At 44.8% G+C, this 27040-nt stretch overlaps 1 protein-coding gene across 18 annotated transcripts in view; it reads left to right on the forward strand.

Annotated features, from left to right (window-relative positions):
- Limch1 (LIM and calponin homology domains 1) overlaps window positions 1-27040 on the forward strand; it is a 325160-nt gene that overhangs the window by 206853 nt on the left and 91267 nt on the right. For all 18 annotated transcript variants that reach the window (XM_015993475.3, XM_006974628.4, XM_076546389.1 and 15 more), the window contains exon 4: window positions 22767-22873. In XM_015993475.3, the coding sequence (XP_015848961.1) occupies window positions 22767-22873 (107 nt within the window). The remainder of the gene's footprint in view (window positions 1-22766; window positions 22874-27040) is intronic.

Here is a 27040-nt window from a genome sequence, read left to right on the forward strand (position 1 = left end):
ACATAAAAACATTTGGCTCAGAGATTTTTTTTCTTTTTTGTTGGTTTTGAGAGAGGGTCTTCCTCTGTAGCCCAAGTTATCCTTGAACTCATTCTGTAGCCCAGGCAGTCCTTGAACTCACTCTGTAGCCCAGGCTGCCCTTGAACATACAGCCATCCTTCTCCAGCCTCCCCAGTGCTGGGATTGCTTGCATATACTTGGGTAAGCCAGTACACTGTTGGGCCAGGTTACTTCACTTCAGTTATTGTGTTCTACAGTTGCGCTCCCACTTGTGTGAAATGTATATTAAGGTTTTTGTTGCAGTATCACGTCGTCGTCATCATCATCCTCAGCACCATAACCGTCATCACCACCATGCTAAGTATTGTGGCTTGAATGAGACACGTCCCACATAGGTTCATGTGTTTGAATATTTGGTCCTCAGTTGGTTCTCTCTGGGAAGCTTATGGAACCTGTAGATTGTGGAGTTTTGCTGGAGGAAGTATGCCCTTGAGAGCAGAGTTTAAAGGTCTATAGCCTGGCTCCACTTCCTGTTAGATCTCGGTTTCCTGTAAAACGGGTAAAATGTGATTAGCCAGCTTCCAGCTCTGGGCACCATGCTTTCCCCAACTGTTGCCTTCCTTGCTGTACTCGACTCTGGCTCCCTGAAACCCTCAGCCAAAATAAACCCAGAATGTGTTTGAAATGGGAAAAACACTTTAAATATTCACAGAAAATTAACTTTGAAAAAGGATCTGTCTTAATATAAGCAATACTTGTTCTGAGTTCAGTTGTAAATGTTTTTTTAATTATCGCCCTTTTGAGTGTCCACATAATTTGAACTTCAAGACTAAACCTTTTCAAATAATTTTAATGCCTACTAACAAGACTTCATCAACAGTACTGTAGTTTCTGACCTAAGTCTATGTCACATGGTTACTGAAGCAACCTGCTGTTGCTCATCTCTTTGTGCTTCTTTTTAACCATGTTGCAGTATGTATTGTTTTACAGAAAAATGCTTGTGAATGGTTGGTATGTATATCTTTATGTTAAATTACTAACGGTGAATCGCTGAGTCCAAGAAATACACAAGACTCTACAGCTTTTATGCTTTTTAATTACCCTTCTGAAAGATAGTCTAGAATTACTTTATTCTCCTTTTAGCTGGATTGAAGCTGTCTGTTTCTTTACACCGTCCCTAACACTGAGTCTTATTATTGTCCATCCTGGCTAGTCTGGGTTGGATTGTTTTCATGTACAGTGAAAATCTGGGCGCACATTAAATTTCTCCTCCTATATATTTGTCAGGTGTTTGTATCTTATGAATAAAGATAACAAAAGGAAATAAATGATGTTTTAGTGAGACTAGAATTTTAGAAGAATGTTCTGGAAGGAGGAAACTGTACTAATTTTTGGCTTTCTTCCTTTTGCTTGTTAGATATCTGGATTGAAAGTTGCTTTTAGGGGGCTGGAGAAATGACTCAGCAGTTAAGAGCCCTGACTGCTCTTCCAGGAGACCTGGGTTCAATTCCCAGCACCCACATGGCAGTTCACAGCTGTCTGTGACTCCAAGATCTGACACTCTCACACAGACACACATGCAGGTAAAACACCAATGCACATAAAATAAAAATAAATACATTTTTAAGTTGCTTTTAGAAATATCAAGCCCCAGATTATTATATAAATCTTCAGGCCAGCTGTCGAGTGCATCAGGACCAATTACCCCATCTCGTTTCCTGTCCTGTAAGAATCTTACCAGCCACTGCATTTGGCGGGGTCTAGCTCCACTTCCAATTCTTTCATGGTGCTGAGTCAGCCATGGAAGCTCCTAAAATTAATTACAATTTTCTGAATTATTAAACTCCAATAGAGAGATGTACCTTTAAGCATCAGGTGGCGAGTCCTTTGCATTAGGATGGTTTTACCTTGCCCTGCCTTTCAGTGGCACCGAGTTAAATGTCTGTTGAGAGAGTCCTCCCAGTCCATCTGGCTTACAGCCGGTCACCATTAATACAGCAGTGAGCTGCATCCTATATGGATGTCTAAACATCAAACAAATCATCGTCCTTTGATGTCCTTTTCAATCAGTCTTTAGTTTCAAAACTATGCTCTACAGTGGTAAGTAGAAGAGCAAAATTACTTTCTGTCCGCCCCCTCCTCCCCCACACTGTACACTTCAGCATGCTTTAAAGGATTTTAAACACTTAACGGCTTCAAAAGACACTTGATCCGGGATGACTGCCTTTCCTCAGCATCCTCTCGAGTGTCACAGGCATGCCTCGTAGTGTCCTGTTCTCCGTACGTGTGGTCCGTGGGGCCTGACCAGAGCTGGTCTCCATTCAAAGGCTTTTCTGTTGCATGCCAGGACTGCAGATAGGGGGTGCTTCCTATCTTAGTGCCTCCCTGGGTCTTTGGGGGGAAGGTGTATCACAGGACCAGAGAGAACACACGGGTCAGCTCGTTGTCTACCAGTTACTGTGGAGTAGGAAGCAGAGTTTGTGTTCTTGTGGTTTTTGAAGCTAGCTCGCGTTAGATAGGCCAGCTGGGGTTTATACTTTATACTTGGGATTATGCTGAGACCTAAATCTGTGAAGGAGATAGGGTTTTTATATTCTACATCTCAGGCTTTTTCTTATCACGTCTTACTAGGGGGCTGATGGGAAATTGTTAAGTGAATGAGTGCCATGGCAGTGTCCAAAGATATAAACAGAAACATAAAAATAGATAGTTACATGTCCGTAGAATTTACGCTGTTATCTTCTCCCCTTTCATCTTGTGCTTGATGGCAAAGAAGCTCATCAAAAGACAGAGGAAAAGGAGCCGCTCAAAAGGCTGTAGTCTGGTTAGGATGAAATGGGGATCAAAATAAAATGAAACAATTTCAAAAGCTTTATCCACCTGTGAATTGGTAAGCACATTTATTGACCACCTTGGGTTCAAAAGGGAATTCAAGAGGAAGTTAGAGTTACCAGGAAAGAAATTAAAAAGAGTATGTTTGTTACCAAAACTTCTAAGCAGAGTGGGTAGGATGGCTCAGCAGGTAAAGGTGATTGCCGCCAAGCCTGGTCCCCTGGGGTCAGTCCCTGAGACTGACATAGTGGAGGGGGAAATGGACCTCCAAGTTGTCCTCTGATCTCTACATGTGTGGTGTCACAAAGTGGGGGGGCGTTTACCCACCAACCCCACAGCTCCCCAGAGTTTTCTTGAGTGCGAGCAGCAGGAAATATTAGATAGAAGGATTTATTGCGGAGATAAACAGATAGAAAATAAAGGATAGCCTCGCGAGGGCCTGGAACCTATTCCAGCAGGCCCCGACTGTCTCTGGCCCAGGGTTTTTATAGAGACGCCAAGGGGTGGAGCAAAAGACCTCCTCCCCCAGCACAGCCAAGTGCAGACCATCTCAGACACCTGCACTCAGGCCCGTGGTCCTGATCATCCTCTATGCGGACCTGCCAGGTAAAGCCACGAGGAACCTGAAAACGGGCTCCCACAACAAAGGTGAATGCGTGCGGGCACACACGCACACGCACACACACACACATGCACACGCATAAATAAATAAAGGTAATAATAAAAGCCTTTCTAAGCACAGTGAGCGAAGCTCTCCGAGGAACTTTTTTCCTTGTTAAAGAATGAAGGTCTAACGCAGCACTGTCCTCCATAAAAAAAAAAAAGTGCCATCTCCATGAGTTCAGCTGTGGCTGCCTGCAAAAGATCCTCACAGCTGGGCTTGTTGACTGTTGACACTCCTTCAGAGAAGGGCATGTCGGGAGGGTCATGGGACCCTCACCTGTGTATCTAACCATGCCTTCCAACCAGGCGTATGCAGTTCTGCCCTACTTGCTCGTGACCTAGTGATCTCAGGGAAGGGCTAGGGTATATTAGGTGGGGAGGACTTGGGGCAGGTGGTTCTATGTATGCAGCCATGGGAATCCATCACCCATGCTAGGTATAGACCTTTTTCTGTGGCTGCCCTAGTATCGTCCATGCTTCTATCAACAATCCCTCACTCATGCCCTGGAAGGAAGCCCAATAAATTGACTAGTGAGTTTGGTGGAGCAGAACGTTGCTTTGTCGGATTTTTAAAATGAGAGCATAGACATTGCTTATGTAGAGGTTGCCTAGTCCTAACCAAGGAGAGAATTCTCAAAAAAGAAAGAAGATAGGGCAACTCATTAGCTCATCTTTGGAAGCAAAGAGGAGCAAGATGAACCCTCAAGATGGGCAAGAGGGGATTATTAAGGTAAAAGATGAGACTTGAAGAAAGAACAATGGACGAAATATCCAAAGGTCAGCTCTTTGGGAACACCAGTAACTTAGGTAATTTCCATGAAAGCCCAAGAAAAGAACAAAGTAGACAATAAGCACAAAAATACAAAAAAAAAAAAAAGGGAGGAAATAACTTTGAGGCCTTCGTAGATAATGCTATTGCTAAAGGATTGATAACCAATAGAAAAGGCTACTCTCTTAGAAAAATAGAAATGATCAACAATCTAAAGTAGAAATCACGACTATACCAAGTACTGAAAAACAATTTAAGAGTGAGCTTTGGTCTGGGGCAGTAGTTCAGTCGGTGAAGCGATTTTTGTACAAGCATAGGAACTTGACCTTGATGTCCAGGACCCATGTAGAAAAGCTGGATGTGGTGATACCCCTTGTGACCCTAGCACTGACGAGGTGAGACCAGTGGAACCCTGAGGCTTACTGGCCAGCCAGCCAGCCAGCCAGCCAAATCAGTGAGCTCTGGGCTACTAAGAAGCCAATGTGGCTGGCTCCTGAAGAAAGATGCTCAGAGTTGCCTTCCACATGTGGGCATGTGAACACACTCAAAGACACACACACACACACACACACACACACACACACACACACACGAGCTAACACTGATGAGTACTTCAGAACCAAGTCTTAAAGAATGAATTATGATTTTTTAAAAAAATCTTCTAGCTTCATTGATGTATAATTGATAACTAAAAATTATATATATTTAAAATATAGAACATAGTGACTTAAGAATACATGTAAAAATGACCACAGTCAATTAGCACATCAGTCCCCCAACATAATTACCTTTCTTGTTGTGTGTGTGGTAAGAACACATGACATCGACTTTCTTGGCAAATTTCAAGTATACAATACAATATTAATAAGCATAGTCACCATATTGTATATTAGATCCTTAGACTTTATTCATCTTGTAACAGAATTTGTACCCCATAACCAGCATCCATTTCTCCAGCCCTTGGCAACTGTTCTCCCCCATTAGAATGTATTTCTTTGCATTTGATGAGTTAAGAATACACAAATAAATAAAATGAGACTATATCTGCCTTACTTCGCATGGCAGAATGTTCTGGGTTTCATCCATGTTGTCACAAGGGCTACTCCCTCCCTTTTTAGGGATTAACAACATGACTGCTTCCATATCTCGGCCACTGGGAATGGTGCAGACACCAGCATGCTATTTAAACGATTCCAAGTGAATTTTTAAAATGTACCTAACACCTGTTGTCTGTCAGTCATAGTGCCAGTCCTAAAATACTCTGAGTATGACTCCACACGTGGTGGCTCATAGGCCTGCCGTAACCCAGACTGTACGTGCATGCTGTTATTATAATCATGGGACATGTGGTGCCGAGGGGGTGTGATCCATAGACATGTGGACATCACCATGACAGGAGACATTTGAGCAGGACTTTTATAATATCTTCCTTTGAGATTACGTGTACATGGACTTTTGGGTACCTGTCTTAACATTATTGATGACCTCCATGCATATGTGGCTGAAACATCATATTGAAGCTTATGACGGTTATGTCTTTATACATTGTGGGCCAAAACATACATACTAAGAGACGATGCCATACGTGATAAAGAGCAGAGCCTCTGGGATGACACTTTCTACATAATCTTCTACTTGAAAGGTACTTAGGATTAATTTGCTGGAAGTCAATGTGGAAGAGATCGAAAATCTCTGAATACTTTATAGGGCCTTGATGCTTCTTGTCTTTAGGTACCCATGGATGCTCTTCTTGTCTTTAGGTACCCATGGATGCTCTTCTTGTCTTTAGGTACCCATGGATGCTTTTTCTTTAGGTACCCATGGATGCTCTTCTTGTCTTTAGGTACCCATGGATGCTCTTCTTGTCTTTAGGTACCCATGGATGCTCTTCTTGTCTTTAGGTACCCATAGATGTTCTTCTTGTCTTTAGGTACCCATGGATGCTCTTGTCTTTAGGTACCCATGGATGCTTTTTCTTTAGGTACCCATGGATGCTCTTCTTGTCTTTAGGTACCCATGGATGCTCTTGTCTTTAGGTACCCATGGATGCTTTTTCTTTAGGTACCCATGGATGCTTTTTCTTTAGGTACCCATGGATGCTCTTCTTGTCTTTAGGTACCCATGGATGCTCTTCTTGTCTTTAGGTACCCATGGATGCTCTTCTTGTCTTTAGGAACCCATAGATGCTCTTCTTGTCTTTAGGTACCCATGGATGCTCTTCTTGTCTTTAGGTACCCATGGGTGCTCTTCTTGTCTTTAGGTACCCATGGATGCTCTTCTTGTCTTTAGGTACCCATAGATGCTCTTCTTGTCTTTAGGTACCCATGGATGCTCTTTCAGAAGCCCAAGTGCTTAGAAGTAGGTCCTTGGCAGCCACATTAGTGGCTCAACCTTCCTTGTTCACCTTGCCTTTTTCCTCCCTCTCTCTGGTGACTTTTGTCTCATAAATGTTTTGTGGACATAAACAGCATGTGCAATGTGTTGACTCTAGTTGGATACCAAGAATGTGCTAGACACTATTGGGGAGGGATCACTTATTTATTGTATAATTTGGACCAAACATTGCAGTATCCATGGATACTTTTTTAATCTGCTTTTTAAAAAGTTTCTTAAAGATGTGTTTGTGGCTTCCACTCCTGAAGGATTATCAAGTTAGGAATTTATGGGCTATTGGAAGGCAGTCTCTTCCTCATCCCCCTTTTTAATTACTTAGTAACACACTAGCGTAGTGAAGGTGCCCTGATTTCAGTGAAGGACCCAATAGATGGGTAGCCGTGAAGGAACAAGAGGAGTGGCCTGGTTGTGGTGTTTCCACAGCTTTCCTTTCTTCCGCCGTTGAATTCTCTCTGCTTCCTCTTTTCCACGTACATTTAATTATTAGCAGAACATTTGAAGAGAACCATTTTCTCCAGCTGAATTTCTTAAGTGCTAAAATTACTCCGGGCCACACTCTCTGTTGGTGAGTGCAAAGGTTGCCTATGGCTTTTTACTTTGTGGCATTTCCTTTCTTACTGGCTTCTAGCCTTCTCAGTGGAGAGGTGGTGACCCATCCATGCAAAAGGGACGAGCACATTAGAATCTGTCAGTCTGGCTCCTTCTTGTTTCTTTTTCTAATGGCATCCACATGCCTGACCCTGACTGTGAAGGGCGCTTCCAGCGGTCAGTGTTAACCAGTAAATCCTTGTCTAGGGAGACGGTGTGAATTGCACCTTTTCTCATGGGGCAGGAATGAATTAGACTCCTAGCTGTTGGAGTCCTGTGAGCCTTGCGTGCCTTGAGCTTGGCATTCCGAGGGTTGAGGGGGGGGGCACACTGAGAACAGAATATGGTCAGAGCAGAGTGATGGTGATTTCACTCTGTTTTGAGTGTCGTGTGACAGTCTCAACACATCATCTTCTGAAGCCATATTTTATGAATGGAGGTACCGGGAGATGATGGAAACAAAGGATTCGGAGGTTCACTGGGTACAGGAACTGCTGAGCTGCAAGGGTTTAAAAGGATGTCTTGGGGTCAGGAGAGATGGCTTAAGAGCACTGGGTGTATTGTAGAGGACCCAGGTTCAGTTACCAGCACCCACATGATAGCTCACAACCATTTGTAACTCCAGTCCTAGGGATCTGGCACCCTCTGACCTTCTCAGGCACCTGCATGAATGTGGTACACATTAACCCAGGCAGTCATACACAATACGTACATGCATACATCCATCTATTCATACATTCATACATACATAAGGTTGTCTCACAACAGTGACTCTAAGCACCAAGACCTTCACTTGAGGAATACTGTATATACCACATTTTCCTAGTTGACTTGATTTACACTTTCCCAGGTCACATATTCCAGGACTGTACCATGTGACAAAGCAAATTTTGTTGCTGATAATGGCCTTTCCCCGCTCCCCTGCCCTCCCCTTCCCTCCCCTTCCCTCCCCTGCCCTCCTCTTCCCTCCCCTTCCCTCCCCTTCCCTCCCCTTCCCTTCCCTTCCCTCCTTTCCTTCTACAATAGAATACATAATACGGTTTCCATTTTAGATATTCAGTTGAATGACACTTGGCAGCTCAATTACTTGTCTAGTTCATCACTGTTCTAGAACAAAACACTGTAAGCTGGCTATAAACTTATGAACAAAAGAAGTTGATTCTCATGATTTTGGAGGCTAGAAAGCCTAACATTAAGGCACTAGCAGATTCTGTGTCTGGTAAGAATCTGCCCCCTGGTTCATAGATGGATATTCTCTGTCTGTAATGTTACATGATGGAGGGTGTAGGAATAGGAAAGTCTATTTTTGTGGGGCCTGTCTTCACCCCTGTATTATTCAGGGTTCTCTATAGCATCACAGAACTTACAGAATGAATCTCTTTCTTTTTACACACACACACACACACACACACACACACACACACACACACACACACACACACACACACAGGAATTTATTGAAAAATAGCTTACAGGCTACAGTCCAAGAATGGCTAGTTATGAATGGAAAGTCCAAGAATCTAGTAGCTGCACAAGGTTGGGTATCTCAGCTGGTCTGCTGGGATCCTGAAGAAGGATTGGATGTGTTGATGAGGTGAGGGCAAGCAGGCGAAGAACAAGCCCTTCTTTCTTCCATTGTCCTTATATAGGTTTCCAACAGAGGGTGTGACCCAGATTAAAGGTGTACCTTCCAACCTCAAAGTCTGGATTAAAGGCCCGTGCCTTCCAACCTCAAGGTCTGGATTAAAGGCCTGTGCCTTCCAGCCTCAAGATCCAGATCAAAAGCATGTTGTCTTCCTGCCTCAAGATCCAGATCACAAATGTGCCTTCGCTTTGGGATTATAGTTCCTTCCAGATATAGTCAATCAAGAACAGCCATCACAATCACTTGGTCGCCTCCCAAAGGCCTCTCCTCCAGATACTCATCTTGAGGTTGAGGTTAGAATATGTGAATTATGGGTTATGCAGACATTTAATGTTTAGCACTGTTTTCAGAACTTTCTCATCACCACAGTTTGAAACTGTGCCTATTAAACAATCACTTCCCGTTATCCCTTTCTCTCTCTCTCTCTCTCTCACCCTGGTAACCTCTGTTCTGCCCTCCATCCTTCAGAATGTGACCACTCTTAGTACTTCATATAAGCAGAAGCACAGCGTTTCTCTACTTTTGTGGCTGGCTTATTCCCATTAGCTTAATGCCCGTTGTTGTGGCGGCATGCACAATTTCACTCCTTTTTAAGAGTCAGTAACATTCCTTTGTGTATACATACACAATCTTTGTGTCCTTCTGTCTGCTGGTAGGCATTTAGATTGCATCTACTTTTTGGCTATTGTGAATATAAACATCAGTTGTTCAAGGAATCAAGTTTGATCTCCCCTTTCCATCCTTCTGTGTATATGGTCAGAAGTGAAATTATTGGATCACGTTGTAATTCTGCATTCAACTTTTGGAGGAACTGCTGAATTATTTTCCTTAACATCTCTGCCATTTTTGCAGTCCTATCAGCAATACACAGAGCTTTCTTCCTCTACATTCTTACCAACATTTAAAAAAAAATTGTATAAAATAACACTGTTCTGCTCAGTATTTTATTAAGTTTGATTGGTTGGTTGCTTTGTCAATGGACACTAGTTTCTACTTCCATTAGTTACTTGGTGCCACTGATAAATGACATGTGTATTGGAAGACACTCACACTGATATATTTATTCTCTATTCAGGGTGATAAGTCTGTTGACCCCACAGTTTGACTTGATTACAGCGCCACATTATTTTAAACATTTCTCAGTACTTTTTTTTTTTCCAGCTCTTCATCCATTTAATCAGAAGCACTAGAAAATCCACAGCAGACTCTGCACCACATTTTATCAGTGTTCCTGGTCACCCTTGACAAGAGATACATGCCTATTATTTGATAGAGTGGGATAGGTAATTTAAGCAGTGTGATCCCAATACACATGAAAACTATTTTTTCAGTCAGTTCCCAAATCACAATTGATGGACTATACTGGGAAACAATTTGCCAATGTAACATTTGAATGCTTATGTTGCATTTTAGGGTTAGGTTAAGTAGTTTAGGAAGCAGAGCAGTACTTTTTCAGAGGATTAGATTTCATGGCATCTAGACAGTTGTCCTGATTGTCTGGACTCCCCCACTTCTGTGGCGCTGTCAGGCGTGGCCCTGAGTCAGGAATCCAGAAAAGCAGATCAAATCCCAGTGCCAAAGGCCATGGAGTCTCTGGAATTGGGCACTCCAGATCTTAAATACCCTATACAGAAGAAGAATTGTGCTTCAGTTGCTGTGTGGTGAGGGAATTGCGCTTGAAAAATCTCTTGCAAGAGAGTTAATTATATGTTTATTGTTTGATTCTATAGCTTTTGTATTGTTAACTTAGAGAAACCGATGCAGCATTATGGCTTAGGAGACAGACTTTCCTGTGTTATTAGAAACTTTAAGTTTGATTAGCTTTGATTGATATGTTTACAGTGATAGTAATAACCATATAGTTCACTCCCTGAGAACAGAACTTGTGGAGAAAAAGCTAGCTCTGCCCCTCCCTCCCAGTGAATGAAGTTTGTGTTCCTGGGCCAGGTTCCCTGCTGAAGTCGCTTTTCTCCTGGTTGGAAACAGTACCTCTCCTCCTCCTCTTCATTACTGAAAGGGTTCATGATCTTGTCTGTCCAATCTCTTTAGCCATTGTGGGAGAGAGCTTTACTCTGTGCGGGCCTGTAGAGATCTTTTCCTGCCTTGTTTTTCTAACGCCAAGTGAGGGGGAAGAAAGTGGATCTCCTTGTACAGTCCCTAACCACTTTAGTGGGGAACCGCAGTGAGGACCAACATGCCGGCCTGCAGAGTGGACAGATGGGAGAAGTAAGTGCAGGTCCCCAAATCACAAAGCCCTGGCTCCCTGCTGCTTCGGAGGTTCGCCTGTATGCCTACTCCATGTCCACCCTATAACTCACACCCATGTCACAGCCACTTCAGACCGCAGGTAAGGGGCTCCATCGTTTGTGTTTTACAGGTGGGTGAGTGCTCCTGGGCCCGGGTTGTTCTAGACTCTGTAATCCACATATATCGACTTCTTCTGGGCTTCTCTCATTTGCAAAGAAGAACCCAGCCCTGATGGTAAACCTTCCTGCACAGGGCACTTCACACGTTACTTTTCATGCAGTAAATATGCAATGAATTGATTTAAATGTTTGAAACTAAATGAAAGTTAGTATGGTTGAACCTCTGACTCTTTATTTTTATTTTTTTATTTTTTTTGTTTTTTTTCGAGACAGGGTTTCTCTGCATAGCTTTGCGCCTTTCCTGGAGCTCACTTGGTAGCCCAGGCTGGCCTCGAACTCACAGAGATCCGCCTGGCTCTGCCTCCCGAGTGCTGGGATTAAAGGCGTGCGCCACCACTGCCCGGCTGAACCTCTGACTCTTTAATATCCACCCGAGCCAAGGTGTACATCTTGCTCCTATTGTTTAAAAAAAAAAAAATTAACAGATTATTTCAGAATGCCTTAGGGTATCCGGCTTTGTCTTTTAAATAGAAACAGTTTTTCGATGCAGAATCTGTGATGAATGGGGTGAGGAGATTTAACGTGTCCGTGAGAGAAAAGATGGTGAAAGATGACAGGGAGACACAGAACAGAGAGGGAGGGGGCGGTCAGGCTTCTTCCGGGGTGGGGAGAGAGCTGACCAGATGCCCAGGATTACCAACTACGTCTAATGGGCCGACGGCAGTGGGAGCTCACGTGTTTGTGGCGTCTCCAGATCCAGAGCAGCACCATTATGTCCAGTAGCATGGAGAACTGAGTGCCAGGGGCTTAGAGCTGTCGATAAGCAATGCCCCTCTCATCCCCCAGGCTGAGATAGAAGCACAGGAGTCACACAGGGGGCAGACTAGCCGCACTGCTTCCCAGGAAGCCAAAGAGAATGCATGGGATTGGAGCTGCAGCCAAGCGGGTTTGCTGATCCTCACCCTTGAATTAAACAAACCCAGCCATCCATTCCTGCCACAGCTGGACATCCGCAGGCATCATCCCCCACAGAGAGGCCCCTACCACATGGTGGAGACAAACAGAACACATGTGTCCTACAGACAGGCTGTCTGCCACGGAAAGGATATCCCAAACGAGCTGAGCTGGGTGTGTGCCCCATTTTTTCTCTTGAAGCAACTTGGGGGAGGAGGAGGAGGAGGGGCCAGGATCTCTCCTTGTGGACACATGGCTGGTTCCTCTTCAAGTACAGACAAGGGATGTCAGGTTCAGCCAACAAGCCTCACTGTTTGTCCTGCTTCTTTTCCTTTATCTTTGTTCTGTGTTGGGAAGATTGGAGAGGGGCAGCAGGCAGTGGAGTCAAAGAGCCACATTGGTCAGGATTAAATCCCCAGGAAAGGCAACATGGGGAGAAAGGAATGGAGAGGAAGGGGAAAGGGGAGAAGGGAGAGGGGAGAGAGGAGAGAGGAGAGAGGAGAGAGGAGAGGGAGGAGAGGAGGCATTTTAAAGGAGAATGAGAATGAGAAGCCTGGGAGTTGGGAGAGCTAGTGTGAAGGAGGTGGATGTGGGTCAGAATCTGCCAGGCAGATTCTGGAAATTCAGAGTGTAACTGGAAGTGGCCTCACTGGTCCTCAGACATGCCAGGTAGAACCCTGCCAGCACCTTGGCATTGCTCTTGCCCCGACTTGGAGCCCAGGTGCTTCCTAGAACACTCTCTGGTACACAGTTAGTAAGCACTCTATGAAAATGTGTGGGTCGCATGATCATGAGAGTGAGGAAGACTTGCAACATGCCAAGGCTATTGTGTGGTGTTACATGAGAAAAAATGTATGTGAAGTACTGAGAATGGAAATTTTTGGCACACGGCAATAACCCAATAAATGGCTTCCATATGATACTTATTTTGGGTGAATGCTGTCCAATCATCGATGAATGGGTTTTCTGATTAAAAGCCCATTACTGACTTTTTTTTTTTTTTTTTTTTTTTTTTAGAATTTCAAGTGAACAGTGAGGTAAAAGTCAAGTTCTTGAAGTCGAGAAGTTGGTGTAGAATAAAAGCAATAAAGGAAACTTATAGAGACACTTTGAGGCTAGTTAGCGGATCGCCGATTCCTGTGCACATGAGCAGTTGACTCCTAACCCTCTGTATTGTTCAGTGGCCTCACTGTTGACTCTTGGTCCAAATACATGTCCCCAGTGAGATGTGGCTTTTTGAGAAGAGGGTGTTCCGAATTAAACCCAGTTTCTTTTTTTCATCAGCCTCCTCTAGTTCCTAAAGATCATTTCAATGGCTGCAGCGTTGGCATCACCTAAAATCTCTCCCAGCGCATCATCAGTTCCTAGATCACTCATCTTTCCTCCTCTTGCTGCTTCTGAGTTACTTCTCCTCAGTCTTCGAAGAGGCCTTTGGGGGACCTTCTCCCTGACCAGTGAGCTCCTCCCACAGAACCACACACATTTGCCCTAAAATACACGTAGGGTTCCAAGACTTCACATGAACTGAATTAAGTTCTCACAGCCTGGAGCTTGTCAGGGGGGTGCTCACCCCCCCCACACACACACCCATCAATCTTAAAACTCAATTTTCTTCCCTCCTTCCCTTCCATTCTTTCTTCTGAAGCCTACCATGTTTTCGCTCATTTCCCTTCCATGGTTTTTTCTTTTACCCCAAGAACCCACCCCATGCCACCTTTCCGGTTCAGTTCCCTAAAGTCTCCTGGTTGCATTGAGTTCCTCCTTCCTCTCAGTGGTAGAACTGGTGTCCTCGTTAAGTGCTCCTGGCAAATAAAAATACTCTGGTAGTCTGGCTAGTGCTGGTTGTTGTTGGATTCCAGCCAATCCCAGGAGTTTGACTGGAGCCAGTACAGACTGGGCAGTGACTGTGAACAGGGCAGGTCCAGGAAACCCCGGTGTTCTATTAATTATGGGGTCAGTTCCTGGAGATGTTTTTGGTAATGTATTCCTTAAGTTTTGAGCTTCTTAATTGTATATGTGTTGAAGGGAGTTTGCTTCACATGTCGAAAACCTAACAAAAAACATATTTCAAAATGAGTTTTATAAGGTAGAATAGAAAAGTAACATTAATCTTGGTTGTTGATTTTCCTAACAAGATCTGGTCTTCTCTGATGTACTTCCACATCCTTTTGAGATATCCTATTGCTTATTATGGTTTTATAGCAAGCATGTATTATACAGATGTACTGAAATGACAGGTCCACAGGTGATCACAGTTTACATTTTTGTATTTTCCATCTAGTCTTTCACTTAAAGAAACTGAAAGTTACAGGAATGTGTTCTATATTGGATTTTACAAACCTGGCTGTAGTGAGTTTGTCTGAAGCCTGAATGTGCATTACTTTTATTTTCTCTGAACTTCAAGCCGTGTTGCTCTTTCTCTATTTGAGAAAAAGAAATAAAACCCAGAAAAGTGGGTCCACCCCACTGGAAGGGCTCCCCTAGTGCTGGGTTCCTGAATCATGGCCAGAAACATGCTTGCCCAGAACAGTGAATCAAGGAGACAGAGGGCTCTTCCTTTCTAGATAGAAATGACGGCCCAGGGGAGCGAAAAGCAGCAAATGGTTTCTTGTTTGCCTTCTGAAGAAGAGAGCAGCAACCTTAAGATGTGATGAGGCCGTGGAGTGCTCCCCCAGGGGCCGCATGGGAGTGCCTTGCTGGCCCCTCCATCCTGAAGCACAGCCAAGGCCAAAGCGAGCCTCTTCTATGGACAGAGGCTGATGGGGTCTGTGAGCCAGCTGTAGCCAGGAACGATGAGCACTGGACATCTGTACATGCATTTTCCCACAGCACGGCTTTGCTCCATCGTGGGGTTAAGAGCCCTCCACATACACTTTGGCTTAAGCAGGCTTTTCTGGACTGAATTGGGAAGGATCGCTTGAGGATTTATGTTTGGGGAATAATTGCCAATGATGACTTACACATGGGCAGCTGCCTTGCACATGACCTCTGTGTATATTAGCCTGCTCCTGAGTCTGAGGCTGCCTATGGACGCCAAGCTGGTGACTAACAGTGAACAAATAAAAGCAGCATCCCTCCTATATTTTAATCTCCTGTGTAACTGACAGGTTATGTGCAAGTGTCTCTTTTTTCTTAGATGCCTAAACTGTTCTTCATTCTATCTTCCACAGTCTTTTCTTGACCTGACACCTCACTTACCTACAGGGCATGCATGCATTCTAAGACACACACACACACACACACACACACACACACACACACACACACACACACACACATACGCAGCAGATGCCTGAAACCTCAGTTAGTACCAGACCCCATCCATACTAGCCCCCACCACCACCACCACACACACACAGTACATAAAATCTGATTGGCTCATGGTTGGATCTGAACTGTTCTTCACAAGCTCGTGCTTTGACCAGTTGTCCCCTAACTGGTGGTGCCGTTTCACGAGGCTGTGGAACCTTTAGAGGGTGGTGCCTCTCGGATGGTGTAGGTGAGTAGTAAGAGGCAGGTTTCTGAAAGCTGTAGCCCTGCCAGTGATTCGGCCTTACTCTCCGCTCCCTGGCCCACTCTCGTGTGAACAGCTTCCATCTCACACTCCTGCCATCATGAACTCCATGGCTTCTCAGCCATGCTGGGTGGAGGGCTCCGAAACCGTGAGCGGAAGTTAATCTCCGCCCCTTTCATTTGTCTGTCAGGCGTTCTCTCGTAGTGATGCAGCTATGACTCATACACGCACACCAATGGTAAATTTGATGTGTCAAATAGTAAGATGTTAACAAAAACTAGTAATAAACAATGGCGATAATGTACTGTATTGAAATTTTCAGTCCCATTACTCTCATGCTGTGGGGGCCATCATTAATTAAGATAAGGGTTACTCAAGCTTGAGTTGGCTCTCCAGTTGTTCTGGTAACCAAGACGGCTGCAGAGTAACGAATGTGTAAGTAGTGTGTGGAGCAAGGACACACTGGACAAAGGGGACACTCTCATCCTAGGCAGGATAGAGTGACATCGTGTAACACTTTATCACGTTATCCAGAACAGCATGCAGTTTAAGACTCACGAATTATTTATTTCTGGAATTTTCCATTTTATATTTCCAGACCATAGTTGCCTATGGGAATAACTGAAACTGTGGAAAGCAAGCCTGGAAGGAAGGGGAGAGCTGCTGTAGGGAATGCCTGGAATATGCCAGAGAGTCGGGCTGTGCTTTTAATGTCTGTTTCCTGTAATTCTGACATCCACATCTGCAAGGTTGATTGCACCCCTAGCCTACCTGACAGATTAGAGATGTGACAATCAGAAAGGCTAGGGAGTCTCACCCAGAACACACAGCCAGGGTGCAGAGGAGACTGAGGTTCTAACTAAAGTCCCTCTGTCCCCAGGGCTATCATGCCATGTTCCTTAGTATATGTTCGCTAATTTCCACTGTCTAATTTGATGCAAGACATCTGTTTATGTGGATTTTGAATTGTGTGTGCCTGTGTGTGTGCGCGCGCACGTGCGTGTGTGCGTGCGTGCGTGCGTGTGTGTGTGTGTGTGTGTGTGTGTAGATCAGAGAACAACTTGTAGAAGTCTGTCCTCTCCTTCCACCACATGGGTCCCTGGGATCAAGTCAGATCATCAAAGTTGGTCACAAAAGCCTTTGCCCACTCAACCAGCTTTCCCCTGTTTATATGGATTTTGAACAAATCTAAAAACATAAAGGATCATGAAGATGAAGGAATCTTTTGTTTTATTCACCATTAAAAAACATCTAGGAGACTATTTGGTACATTCTACTTAAAAGTTTAATGAACATGCATTACCTGCAATAGACAACTAGACTCTGGGGCGAGGGGCTCTCTTGAGCTGGGCTGCTCTCCCATCTTAGAGTGGGCGAGAATTGATAAAGATATAAAATCTTCAGGGCAGGAGTTGCCAGGAAGATGGTAAGGTCGTAAGTGAGCTCCTGTGAGCCCAGGTTAGTTAATTCCATAGGTTTTCTTGTGATGTCCTCAACTACTCTGTTTCCTACCATCCTTTCTCCCTTTCTTTAGCAGGACTCCCCAGCTCTGCCTAATATTTGGCTGTGGGTCTCTGTATTTGTTCCCATCCGTTGCTGGATGAAGCCTCTCTGATGACTGTTAGGCTAGGCACCATTCTATGAGTACAGCGGAATATCGCTAGGCATTACTACATTGACTTCCCCCCACCTCCAGTTGTGTTTGGTTCTGTTCTAGGTCTCGAGGCCATCCAGCCTGTGGGTCCTGGTGCTCCAGGCAGTGGCAGGGATGGGCTCCCTCTCCTGGCATGGGTCTCAGGCTGGACTGGTCATTGGTTGGCCACTCTCACAATCTTGTACCACTCGTACCCCTTACCAGCCTTTCCAGGACATCCCAGAGACAGGACAGATTGTAGGTCAAAGGTGATGTGGCTGGGTTCGTGTCCCAGTCCCTCTACTAGAAGCCTTCCCTGCTCACAGGAAATGACCTACCTATTCAGGCTACATGTCTGCTATTGCTAGGAGTCTTAGCTGAGGTCATCCTTGCAGATTCCTGGGAGTTTCCCTTGCCCCAGGTTTCTACCTGACTCCAAAATGCCCTCCTTTTCCAATCGACTCTTTCAGTACTCGCCCCCAAACTTGACTGCAATTTCCCCTCCTTCCTCTCCTTCCAGTCCCCCACCCCACATCCCACCTTCCCTTTTCTCACCTCCTCCTTAGTTTCTCTTCAGAAAATGGCAAGCCTCCCGTGGATATCACCAGCCACAGAGAATCAAGTTGCTGTAGCAATAGGCACTTCCTCTCCTATTAAGGCTGGATAAGGCAACCAGTAAGGAAAGGGGTCTCAGAAGCAGACAACAGAGGCAGAGACAGCCCCCTGCTCCCACTGTTAGAAGTTCCACAAGAAGACCAAGATACACAACTGTAACATATGAGCAGAGTGCCTAGTTCAGTCCCATGCAGGCTTCCTGGTTGTCAGTTCAGTCTCTGGACTCAATTCTTAATATTTTATTATTTGCGTATTCCTCTCTCTAAACACAGAGAAACACATATGTACAGTCTCTCCATCCCTCTCTCCTCTCCACCCCTGTCTTTTGCTCTGTGGCCTCCCTCTTTCCACATGTGAAGATACATGTATGTACACAGACATGCACACACAATTTTTTTTTTTTTTTGGTTTTTCGAGACAGGGTTTCTCTGCGTAGCTTTGCGCCTTTCCTGGAGCTCACTTGGTAGCCCAGGCTGGCCTCGAACTCACAGAGATCCGCCTGGCTCTGCCTCCCGAGTGCTGGGATTAAAGGCGTGCGCCACCACCGCCCGGTGCACACACAATTTTATTGGAACTATTTAGAAGTTGTGTTACAGATGTAACACACCATTAAATAATCCAGATGTGTGTGTACTTAAAAATAAGGCGTCCACTCACTTCACTACATTACCATCACCACACCTCGGAAAGTTAACGCCCAATCCAAAGTTTATTCAATAGTCTGCCCATGTTCAGCTGCATAGCCTTATTTACTTTTCCTTTTAGAATCTAGAGTTCAGTTAAAGCTCATACATTTGGTCAGCATATATCTTTAATTATAATTTTTTTTTCTTTTGTAGCAATGATTTTTTTCAAGTCTCTAGAAAGTTCCCCAAAAGATGACTAAATGGATATTAGCTGTGTGTAAGCGGGAACTACATATAATAGACGTTGTAGTAAATCTGTGCCTCCCACTTCTTCTGGGGGATTGACACAGTGTTAAATGGTTTAGCTCTGAACTTAAGCTACTAAGATGAGGGCTTGGCTGGAAATCGTAAATGTGGAGAGGTCTCAGTGGGTAGAGAAGGCAGATGAGAAAGTACGGGATGCATCCTTTGTAATTAAGAACGTGGTTGTTCTTGCCTGCGCCGGTGGCTGGCCTTGGTTAGCTCTTGGCTCGGTGGCTCTTCCTTCTGGCTTTGCCTCTGACTAGGGCTTGGCTCTTTTCCAGCATCATTAGGTTACAGCAAGGAGTTGGAAACAGACCTGCAGTCATTTAAATCTTCCAGCCCAAATCGCCCCTGCTGGCTGCCATGCAGAGCTTGTATGTTTGAAGGCTGTGTGCTGAATGGCGTGCCGTGTGCCAGGGTGCACGTGTGCATCTGGGAACGTGCAGAGGAAGAACACCTCCTTGTCTGTACTCACGATCCCGGATGCCGTAGTCCTGGGGGACTGCGTGGAGGTCAGAGGCCTGTCCTTTATTGTGGCCACTGATGGTTCCTAGAGAGCACCTACTCGCTTCCTCCCTTTCCCGAGAGACTCTCACTTCAAGCCAGAAGACACTCAGATGCCCACTGAAGCCCACCTGGCATCTGTGCTGGTCACTACCTTGTTTGGAGTTGCCTTCTTCAGGAAAGGGGAAGTGTACGCCTCTGAAATGTGGACTTGCAAAGCGGGGTGGGGTGGGGGGGGTGGGGGTGATGGTGATGGTGGGGTGGTGCCTTATTCTGAACATGGCAAAGCCTCTGAGCCAGTGTGGTCTTTTGAGAGTTTCAGAGCCAAAAAGAATGGGAGAGAGACAGAGACAGAGAGAGGGGGGAGGGAGGGAGGGGGGATGGATGAGAGAACATACTTGTGTTAGGCAAACAGGAAAGAGGAAAACTGAGGCGGGGAAGGAGGTATAGAGGGAAAGAGGGGGAGATGGAGAGGAGGAGGAGGGCAGGAATTTGATGAATAAGCATAAAGAACTAGGAACTGGAGACGTGGGAACAAGAATTGCTGCTTTGGGTGCTTAGAGTTTTTACCTCTGGACGATCCCCATTCCATCTCTGTGATGAGTTAGCTGGGATGCAAGATTAACTGGTTGATTCAGTATGATGTGTAACTGCTCTGTGTCTCAGCTGCCCCTGTCTCCTGCAGCCTGCTTTCTACATCTGTAAGACCCTCTGAGGTCAGTCCTACCCTCCACAGTCCCACTGTCCTTTGGTACTGACCTCGAATTTTGTGCTTGGATTCATCAGACATACCACACTGTTTTGCGGCCTGCTTTTTTTGTCGATTGTAATCTTGGACCATTGTGTAATTGTTCTAGGCTGCAGATCACTCATCTGTCAGTTTAGGATAAGGTGTGCAGGAATTAAGAGTTAATATAATGAATGCAGCCCTTGGGAGCATGTTGGTCACATAATATGGGCCATAGAAAGGTCAACAACTCTCTACTAATGCTCTTTAGAGCTCAAGCATGTTAATTTTTTATTGCCACATTAAAAATTACCATAAACGAGCATCTCAGAGCAATACCCATTTGTTACCTCACATTGTCCATAGATTAAATGTCTGGATAGGGTGAGACAGGGCTCTTTTTGCTCAGAATATCACAGGGCTGAAATCAAGATGCCTGCAATGTTGCAACCCGGAGCATCTCCCAAGCCCATCCCAAGTTCATGGGGGTTGATGACATTCAAACCTTTGCAGCTGTGGCATTCAGGGCCAGCAGAAACTCATATCACCTTCTGTTTAAAAGCTCCCTGATTACATCAGTGCCAATCAGATGATCTTTCTCTTGGTTAACTTAGAGGCAATTGTTTAGTGCCATAACCTTATCACAGTCATGGCTTTCCCTTGTTCTCAAGAGGAGATTACCTAGAGTGTGTTCCCCTGGATCAGGACTCTTTGGGGCCTGAGAGTCCCGCCTACACACTGGTAATTAAAAATATTATCTTTGCTGATCCCTTTGAACTACCTGGGGTGAAGTGGGTAATCACCACCCTCAGTTCGGTTGTTGACAGCAGTTTCTGTCAGCATTCAGAGGGTTTCTCATTGATGGGAAACGGATAGCCCTTGTCCTGCAGTTCTTACAAATTGATAGAGTCAGTCCTCGAGAAGAGGACAATTAGAGATTCGAGGCCATAAATCTGTTGACCAGTTGTCCTGGGGTCTTCAAAGGATGACCCGCACAGTTTGCATTCACTTTCAGAGCCATTCATGTATTCCTAGGACCTCCCGTAGATGAGCAGCCCCGATGGAATCCTCCTTAATGGAGAGTACAGTGGTCAGCCTGTCCTGCTCCCCTGCTGGTTTGCAGTGAATCTGTGCCTGCCAGGGCATGTTCGCCAGGACGAGGGTCTTTGCATTGCTCTCAGAAGTCGTCCTTGCTCTCAGTTTCCTTCCCAATCAAGTCTAGATTTCTTTTTTTTTTTTTTTTAATTAATTTTTAGCAAACCAAGTAGTGGGTTTCTTCAGGACATCTTCCTGTATGGCATTGTATCTTGTGCCCTGCTCTTTCCCCCGACTCCCTCTACCTGCTGTCCCCCCCCCCCCAAATACTCGAGAGATGGCAATGGGACAAGTGTGACATGAAAGAAGGGACCAGATTGCTTTTATCTTGTAATTCATCTCGCATCCCATTAAAAGGGTATTTTTAGCCACGACCCATAATGAATATATGAAGGGTGTAAAAATCCCAAAAGAATATATTTAAATCAATTAATAAGAAAAACTTGAGGATGAGAACACCCGAGGCAACAAAACCTTTTATGATTTTCAAATTATCTATTTTTACAATGTCTTCTTTTGTGTGTGTGGTGTATGTTTATGTACGTGCATGCATGCAGTTGCATGTGTACACATGCTGGTGGAGGCCAGAGGTCAATGTTATGCCTCTTCCTCTATCCCTGTTTATTTGTTACTTTTCTGTTGTTGTTATGAAATGCCATGGCCCGCAGAACTTAGACAGCATTAAATTGGGCTTATGGTTTCAGAGGGTTAGAGTCCATGATGGCAGCTGAGAGCTCACATCTTGACCCGTCATCGGGAAGCAGAGAGAGCACGCTGGGACCGATGGAGTCTTTTGAAGCCTCACAGTCTACCCCCAGTGACACACTTCCTCCAACAAGATCACACCTCCTCCTCCTTCCCAAACAGCCCCACTACTGGGGACTAACCTTGCAAATACATGAGCCTATGGAGACCATTCTCGTTCAAACCAACACAACTGTCCACCTTATTTTTCTGATACTAGATCTCGTATTGATCCTGAAGCTCACCAGGAATCACCAGGAGTCCTTCTGCCTCCAGCTTGCTAGGGCTTGGATTTCAGGTGTATGCCATCATACCTGGTTTTTCCCTTGGGCGCTGGGGATATGAACTTGGGGCCTCATGCTTGTTCAACAAACACCCAACAACTGAGCCATCCCCTGCTCTAATTGTATTGTTAAAGTATCTGTTGAAACCACGTTCTAAGCAATGAGACATGGGGAAACCGTTTAGAAGCCATGGAAAATACCTGACTGTTTAAAGGACTCTTCCTTAAAAAGACGCTATGTTCTCTTTATAGCGGCATTTGACTTACAGTTGTTTACAGATGGATCGAGCTAAGGGGAAAATTGAATTTGGCGTGCCTAGGATTTTGGAAACCTGAAGTGTCTGTTTATTCTGGTGTTTCCTAACTGCAGTTTTGTTGTGTGACACACCATGATTTGGATGTGACTGTAGCAGCCATGATGGCCGGCGTCTTGACAATAGCACTTTGAGCTGTTGATGAAGTGGGACGTCATAATCTAAAATAACACTTGGGCTTCTTTGCTTCCTTCCAGGACAATACCATCTTATTCTTGAGGGGCTGTAAAGAGCTTGGCCTTAAAGAATCTCAACTCTTTGACCCCAGTGACCTCCAGGATACGTCCAGCAGGGTCACTGTCAAGTGAGTAATGCCTGATTTATGCTTAAAGGAAACCCTTGATGTTTCGATTTGCAGTTTTGTGAGGATGTTGTAAATTCTAAGAGGTAGAAGATTACATGTTCCTAATAAAATCGCACAAGCAAAAATCAAGCTTTCGCAAGAGAACACAGTGTCTTGTCCTCTGTGGGGAGCTCTGATTCTGAGCTAATATAATTTTTCAAATGCATATAGAACCAGAATTTTGAAGAAGAGAGAACATTAAGTAGAATTTAGCGGTGAGGCTACAGAGAAATGTGCACAAAACCTGTGTGCCTTAGACAGGACCCCTGTTCTTGGCTCCGGTGGGACAGTTGAATAGGCTCTTGGCAGACTGCAGCAGACACAAACAGATTGAGTGCTGTTGATGATGCGGAGTAAGGTGAGCTGGCTCCTTCATTTACACCTGTAGCCATTTTCTCCCATGTGACAGTAATTAAGCTTTTCAGAGATGGCTCATTGGCCTCTTGGCCGTTTCTACCTATATCTGTTTAGTGAAGCATCTTTGGGGTAAAGAATTCTTGCAATAGGATGCATTTCTGTATAAAGAGATAGCTCATGACCAGAGTAAGAAGATCCATCCTTATGAGAAAGCAAAAATAAGTTGCCTATAGTTCGGGAGTTCTGCAGAGTCTGTGATGTCATATAAAACATTTGGCATTTTATTCAAACAGTATATAGTGTGAGTATGGTTGAGCAATAAGCTGGGTTCTCTCCTGGGGCTGGAGAGATGGCACAGTGGTTAGGAGCGGGTAACACTCTGGCAGAGGAAGCCAGTTCAATTCCCAGCACTCACGTTAGGCAACTTACAACCTCCTATAACTCCAGCTCCAGAGGATCTAGCTCTCTCTTCAAGCCTCCATGGGCACCTCCATTCATGTACACATACCCATACACTGATACACACATATACATATAATTTAAAAATAAATCTTTTTAAAAAACATCTAAAAGTAAGGTGTGATGCCATATCCTGTAATCCTAACACTTGGGAAACAGAGGTAGGAGGATCTCTACAAGACTAAGGCCAGCCTGGTTTACATAGTGCATACACCAAATAAAGCAGGGCTCCATAAGGGCAACCTGGTCACAAACAACAGCAATAACAACAAGACTCAATTGGCTGAATTGAGTCGAGGGGATCTGGGATTTGATAGTTTGGGGCAGTGCCATCTTATCATGGAAGAACACAAAGGGAAAGAAGCCACAATTTAGAGGATTTTTGTGGTGTTGTTCATAATTACGATGATGTTGTTGATTTCATAATTACGATGACGGGAGACTTGAAACTCCTGAATGAATTGAAGTTGGGAAGTTGACAGTGGATTTTATGATGTGTGGCTGGGAACAAGGAGAGCCAGCCATGATGGATGATCTGAAGTTCCTTCTGTGTTTTTAATGTGTGCCGTTCTTCAGTACTTGTCATGGAAAGTGGGTGTTGAGTGAAAAAATCCACAAAAGGTGTAATATTTCACTGTAGACGCCTCCATAGGCCTCACTGTAACTATGTCAGGCTCCATTTGCTAGTGAGCCTAAATCTGGCCTCTGCTAAGCTCGTCTTCACTTTGGGAAATCACTTTAAGTTCTGCCTCATCTCGTGTTCTGGTTTCACCTGCTTGGCAGGTGACCAGAAACAATAGCACCTGTGCAACACCATAGGTAATAATAGTGTCACACACACACACACACACACACACACACACACACACACACACACACACACGTTGCTTGGAGGGTGAAGGCAAGTTTACTCTGGTGGTTTACGCTAGCTCCTTTTTTAAAAAAAAAAAAAATCAATTTTTTGGCCACCTTTAAATAACCAATTACCGGAGCAGGAGCGTTCTGAGGCCAGTTGGTTTCAGAAACAAAACCAGAAACTCAGATCTTCGCCGCTCATCTGCGACAGTGAGGGAATCAGAAACCTGGGTCGAGCTCCAGGTCTGGAGCTGCCTGGACCTCTGGCTTGCTCAGCACCTTTGCTCAGCACTGTGCTCTCCCCTGCAGAGGAGGACTGGATCAAATCGTTCCGAATGTGACTCTAAGTAAAGCTTGGTCGTTGTAGACCCGGGAAGACAAGGGGATCAACTTCTAAAGGGATGGATTAGCTCAGAGGCACGGGAAGCAGCGGGCCGGGAGAAGGTCAGTGAGGCCAGTCCCAAGCGGTCACCGTCCCTGTTCTCGTCTACCTCCCCTTTTGCATTTCCTCGGCATTCCTTCCCGTTTTAAAAATGCCCTTCCCTTGCACACTGGAGTCTCTAGATACTGCTTCCCCATCACCTCCCCTTATATCTCTGTCCCTCCATTCAGCCATTGAACAAAGATTTCCTCAGTAGCTCCGGTGAGGGAAACACACAAACAAGATGACCGGCGTCCTCTGTTCATATTGAACTTTACACCGCAGTGCCAATAACTTAGAAATATAGTGAGTACGAAAGAAAATAACTCTGGGGAGTGAGAGTGCTGGGGGAGAGCATAACATAGTGAGGCAGGAAAGCCAGTGGTCCATTTGGAGGGCGTCAAGGATGGGCTTGACCACTCTGAAGGGGTGGCGTTTCAGCGTCAGCCCTGGGGAGATTTGCTGGATGTTTGGGGTGGAGGCAAGGCAAGTCAGAGGCCCAGGGAGAAGAAGCTGCTGGTGCTTCAAAGGCCCCAGTGAGGGTGGAGGGTTGTGCTGACGGGCAGCTGTGGTGGGAGCATCCATCACAGGCAATGGCGCATTGGACTTGGAATCATTTTGCAGGAAGATTGTCTCGCCAGATTGGCATTTAGAAAATCACAAAGAATTTACACTCAAATTATGTCACAAATTAATTTATGGAGCTCAGAAAGGCATTGCTTCTGGGTTTAGCAGGAGCGTAGGAGGGGAGCGTGGACCAAGCTATTGGCTTCACAATGTTTTCATAGGTGATTCTGCTTTCTGGCACTGGTCGGGGACTGGTTTTTAAAGTGTTGATTCTGTAGCACAGAGAGAGCAGAGTACCACAGTTTTCATCCTCTGGTTTCCCTTCTGAGAGAGCTGAGCAGCTCGCCGCAGAGATGGAGAGCATCGTTTTGACGAGAGTTTGTAGCATCAGCAAGGAGATGCAGGATCAGGGATAGATCCCATGGGGGAAATTTGTATTTTTTAAAATTGTCTTAAAACAAAAACAACTCTAGTTTTAAGTAAGGTAATTTTTCTTACCTTTTCTGTCCAAATGTAACTTGAGTAGAGAAAAAAAAAATTAAGAGGAAAAACCCTGCAGATGATTACAATAACGACTGTGTAATTGCATGAACCCTACCTGTCATGAATGCCAGACAACTTTGATGGAAATGGAAGCACCAGGGGGTGGGGGGTGGGGGGTTGGGGGGGCACAGCGCAGAGGGGGCGCAGTGCAGACCGTCCAGGGAATCAACACAGCCCCACAGAAGTGTGGGGAGGCTGTGGAGGGCTCCTGGGGCAGCAAGTCTCCCTAAAAAATGGGAAGTATTCCCAAGTAATTGGTGGTTACAAGCTATTTGGTGGGGTCCTACTGTGTGCCACAGATAATTTTTTAGCACCCAGTTGCAGTTTCAGTCGGTGAACTTTTATTGTCAATGCAGAAAAATGGTTGGTTGTTTTTTTCCACATTCTTGTTTTACTAAGACATTTTAGATATTTCTTGGATTTTTGTTTTTAATCTTTCCGTTGCTAAGTGGGGGAAAAAAATCTTAGCAGATATTTAAGCTGAGAATAGTATGCCATTACTTTCCTGTTAAACTCAAAAGTACAGAAACATTTCCTTGGACAAATGCAAATTGGATGGATTCTTGTCTTAACTGAAGCCCTGGATCCTGTGCTATTCTCCACAGAGTGGGACTAATGTTGACTGGTCCTTCCAATATTAACAACTTAAGCCTGTCCACCTCTTCATCATACTTAGTTCGTTAGAATATACTAGCAGCAAGTAATCATGGCCTAAATACTTTGCAGTGTTCTCAGCTAGTTTATACGATGGAATTTCTACTCCCTACACCTCACAAAAGTGACCAGAGAAAAAAAATCCAGCATTCATTTTTCCTAATATTTATTTGTTGATGTGTTCAGGGAGCTTTCGAATACGTTTAGAAATATTTTGATATTTCATGGTGTGAATAGTCAGAGCTTTGGGGAGTTTTAGTTAGAGAATAAAC

The sequence above is a fragment of the Peromyscus maniculatus genome, chromosome 10 (assembly GCF_049852395.1).
Source record: "Peromyscus maniculatus bairdii isolate BWxNUB_F1_BW_parent chromosome 10, HU_Pman_BW_mat_3.1, whole genome shotgun sequence".
Taxonomy (NCBI): Eukaryota; Metazoa; Chordata; class Mammalia; order Rodentia; family Cricetidae; genus Peromyscus; species Peromyscus maniculatus.